Raw genomic sequence first — 5,000 nt, forward strand, 5'->3', positions numbered from 1 at the left:
TGTTCTTTTTCTTGTTCTTTTTCTTTTTCTTTTTCTTTTTCTTTTTCTTCTACTTCTTCTTCTTTTTCTTCTTCCCTCCATCTGCTGCTGCTGCCCCTCCTCCGCCTCGCCTTCAGCCTTCTCCTCTTCCTAGTCCAATTACCTCGTCCCCATCCTCTCCTCTACATCTTCCTCTCCTTCTTCTTCGTCTTATAATTATTAATAGAAGTTATATTATTATTATTAGTAGTAGTATTAGTATTATTAGTAATAATAGATGTAGTAGTAACCATAATATCAATAATTGTGTACAAACAATAATCGTAGCATGATAGACTTCTTTCACTTTAACATTTATATACATATTTTCGCATTCTTCTTCTTCTTCTTCTTCTTCTTCTTCTTCTTCTTCTTCTTCTTCTTCTTCTTCTTCTTCTTCTTCTTCTTCTTCTTCTTCCAGTATTACTTTTTCACGTTTTCGTTAGCAATAACATTTCTTTCTTTCTTTACTTTAAAGAATTCCTCTTTACATTTATTCCATTCCCTTTCACTTCTCCGTATCTTCACATCTCTCCTCAGTTGCCCAAAGACAAATATTATTTCTAAAGGTCACACAGATTAGGAAGCGACATATTCTAAAGTGTGGCATCTTAACCAAAGTATTCCAAAGTCTTTTATATCCGCAGTATATGATAACGAAAGGAAGCGTTCGATGTATTCAACTGAATATGTTCTGGGAAATATACACAACAACTTAATCCTGTTTGTAATATTCCAAGAGGAAATTCTTCATTTTCCTATAGTGGTTTACAATTGAGGAATCATGCTTTCAAAATTTATATAATGTAGCAACCATTTAAACAATAGTCCGAAATCTCACAATATCTCGCAAGACTTTCTCTTCCGCTTAGGTTTCCTTCGTAGAATACTGACACACAATGCATGAAACAAACTCACATACAGGCACACACATGTATACAGAGATATAGATACTCACACATGCGCATACGTTTATTCGAACACTTTACGGATTCATAAACTCACTATTGTACTACTAAAACAAGGACACACACTGTCAAACACTAGTCGTACACAAACCTATTCATTCATTTCTATATATTTATGTATAGACACACACGCATTCGTTTGTATATACATAAATGAATAAACATCGACATGTATATGTGTATATATATATATATGTATGTGTGTATATATATATATATATGTATGTGTATATATATATATGTATGTGTATATATATATGTATGTGTATATATATATATATGTATGTGTGTATATATATATATATATGTATGTGTATATATATATATATGTATGTGTATATATATATATATGTATGTGTGTATATATATATATATATGTATGTGTATATATATATATATATATGTATGTGTATATATATATATATGTATGTATATATATGTATGTATATATATATATATGTATGTATATATATATATATATATATGTATATATATATATATATATATATATATAAATGCATTTATAAATATATATGAAATCAGTATATTTATGATTATATATCGAAATATATCCATGCAAATACGTATATAATCTTTCTCTCTCACTCTGCACACACATGCACATATATACATATATACATATGTGTGTGTGTCTATTTATATATATACATACATACATATAGGCATACATTTATACTATTGATATACATATGCATATATATATGCATACATATATATATACATATATATATATATATGTGTATATATATATATATACATACATGCATACATATATGTATATAAGCACATACGCATATACATATATATTTATCCAGCTACTGGCGTACACACATACGTATACATTTCTATATTTCAAATATCATACTTGTTCATGTATATCCATTTACATACATAGATACATACATACATACATATATATATATATATATATATACATACATGTGTGTCTTTATATATATTATGTATGTATATGTTGTGTGTGTGTGTGCGTATATTTATAATGCATATCTGCATAGATAGAAGCATACATACATACATACATACATACATACATACATACATACATATATACATAATACACACACATATAGATATGTATATATACATATATGGCTGAATATTTGTGCATATTTATTACTCGTGTAATGATATAATATACAGAAACAGCACCCGATTTCGCGCATAGAACCCGCACCAAGATGCCATGTTGTCACATACGTTGTCTTATATATGCATTAACACAATAAGCCTACTTGCTAACCGCTGAATGAGCATTAACATATCTCTTTGCTCAAAAACAATATCTTTATATATATATATATATATATATATATATATATATATATATATAGATAAAACTTACTTGGAGAAAGATGCGTGGCGTTCGATCATATAATAATATAAATCGTATATAAATATTTTTTCATTTTCATTTTATCTAATTTCAGCTCATGAGCTGTGGCCATGCTGGGGCACCGCCATTTGGTGTTGCTACACAATTTTACTTCACGAATTTTAATTCAGGAATTGACATTTGGTGCATGAGAGAATTTGATGCAGCTGCTCTCATCTGCGCCTCCTGCCGTGAAGTTGGTTCATCTGGGACATCTGATAGGAAGAGGTCCAGCCTCATCTTGAAGACACCTACATCCACCGCATGCAGGTCTCTCAGGTCCTTCGGGAGGATATTGAAGAGCTGTAGACCTCTGAAGCCCAGGCTATGTCAGTATCTTGTCCTACATCTTGATGGCAAATTTGGAGTCCTTGGCACTATGCAATGGCGTCCAGTTCTTTTGTTTGTGTAACTTTCGATGCCAAAGTTTGGGACAATTCCTTCGAGGATATTCCAGATGTATATCATAGCATATCCATACATATATGTATAAACCTACATCTATATGCATACATACATGCATACATGGGTACAGGACATCACGAAAAATCGTTAAACACAATGAGAACCGAAAACAGAAAATGAACTTTTTAAAATTTGCTTTGCGGGAACGACTGTTCCAACGGAATCGCGTATTGTCCTTGCCTTCGAAACGCCGAGTAGATGGCACAGGGACAACTGATGAAGGAAAATATTCTTTATGTTGCATGTCTCTTATTTTTCGTTGTTCAAAAAAAGTTCGTTTTCTGTTTTCGTTTCTTATTGTGTTTGTTCGACTGAAGGCGGCGCTCCAGCATGGCCACAGTCAAATGGCTGAAACAAATAAAACAATAAAAGCGTAAAATTATATACGTGTTTATCTATATGCATTTATACACACACACACACACACATATATATGAAAGTATGTACAGAAAGAGAGAGAGAGAGAGAGAGAGAGAGAGAGGGGGATCAAGAAATCGAACAGAAATTCAAAATATCATTCATACCGAAGGAAAACAATAATTAGGACAGAATGCGTTATATGATGGACAGTGTTTTTTTCCTTTCCTACCGTATGATAACAGAATGCCAACAGAGAAATAGTGGAGGGTGTGGGTTTGAGTGGCGGAGCCATCATTAGTTATTTCAAAATTAAAAACTGTGAGAGCAGATCGTTTGGAAATTTCTATGTAGGTAAATAGACAATCAAACACTTCTACGTACATGTGCATACGTACAAAACACATTTACACTCACAGATACAGTGACAAACTAGGCAATATATGCATATATATAAATATATATATATATATATATGACATATATATATATGCATATATATGTATATATGCATATGCATATATGCGTACATATTTATGCATATATATGCATATATGAACATATGTTATAAATATGTGCATATATATATATATTTACATATATATATATATGTATATATGCATAAAAATATGTATATATATACATACACAAACGCACTCAAATATAACTGTACATATATATATATATTTATTTATATACATATATATTAACATATATTCATGTATACATACATACATGCACGCATATATATATGGATATTTACATATATATATGTATATATGATATATATATGTATATATGTATATAGGTATATATGTATATCTACACAAACACACATATATAAATGTATATATATATATATATATATATTTATATATTTATTTATATACATATACATACGTATATGTACATATATATATATATATATATATATATATATATATATATATATATATATAATGCAGAAATGTATGTATATTTAAGCGATAAAATAGCAAAAATATAAAGACAGCACAAATGTGGACGCTTCCAGTCGCGCATCGACAGAGCCACACGTATGATGACAGATAATCCGAATGATTACTGGAGTGTCTCTTCAAGAAAAGCGGTGGGGTGGGGGTAGGGAGGTGTATTGGGGGTGGGGGTGGGGGTGGTGGTAAGATGAAGACAGAGTAAGACTGTGGAGAAATCACACTATGTACTCGTCTAATTAAATAAGATCTGTAGAAACGCCAAATCCTTAAGTAATGAGCAGCTGAAAACACTTGAGGCCATACTTAATACCAACGAGAGGAGATAATAATAATAATAATAATAATAATAATAGTAATAATAATAATGATAATAATAATAAGCAGAAGGAGAAAAAGAAAAAGAAGCAGAAGAGTATGTTCTGATTTGAAATAAAAGCAAACACAATTTTTATAAGAAGCACAAGTATCTATTCAAAGAAAAGTGAAAAAGAAATAAAATATGTACAAACAAATGAATAAATGTGAAACTTATCGTGTGGTAGTAATCATGGACATACGATCTCTCTCTCTCTCTTTTTCTCTCTGTCACTCTTATATAAATTATATATATATATATATATATATATAAATTATGTGCTATATATGTGTGTATATACACACACACACACACACACACACATATATATTTTCATATAAGAATATATCTCTGTCTGTCTTTCTCTCTCTCGATATATATATATAAATAATATATATATGCATACATACGTATATATATATATATATATATATATATATATATATATA

At 29.7% G+C, this 5,000-nt stretch overlaps 1 protein-coding gene across 2 annotated transcripts in view; it reads left to right on the forward strand.

The window, feature by feature from the left end:
* The window catches only part of LOC149130904 (uncharacterized), a 100,427-nt gene that overhangs the window by 39,877 nt on the left and 55,550 nt on the right, over positions 1-5,000 (forward strand). Inside the window, exon 2 of one of the 2 annotated variants that reach the window (XM_089343239.1) lies at positions 2,456-3,246. The exons of the other annotated variant lie outside the window; for it this stretch is intronic. Within the exon in view, the coding sequence (XP_089199365.1) occupies positions 2,456-2,812 (357 nt within the window). The 3' untranslated portion in view covers positions 2,813-3,246. Of the gene's footprint in view, positions 1-2,455; positions 3,247-5,000 lie in introns of those variants that run through there. 2 annotated transcript variants of the gene reach the window in all.

This window comes from Octopus bimaculoides, chromosome 27 (assembly GCF_046866305.1).
Source record: "Octopus bimaculoides isolate indiv1 chromosome 27, ASM4686630v1, whole genome shotgun sequence".
In the NCBI taxonomy this organism is placed as follows: Eukaryota; Metazoa; Mollusca; class Cephalopoda; order Octopoda; family Octopodidae; genus Octopus; species Octopus bimaculoides.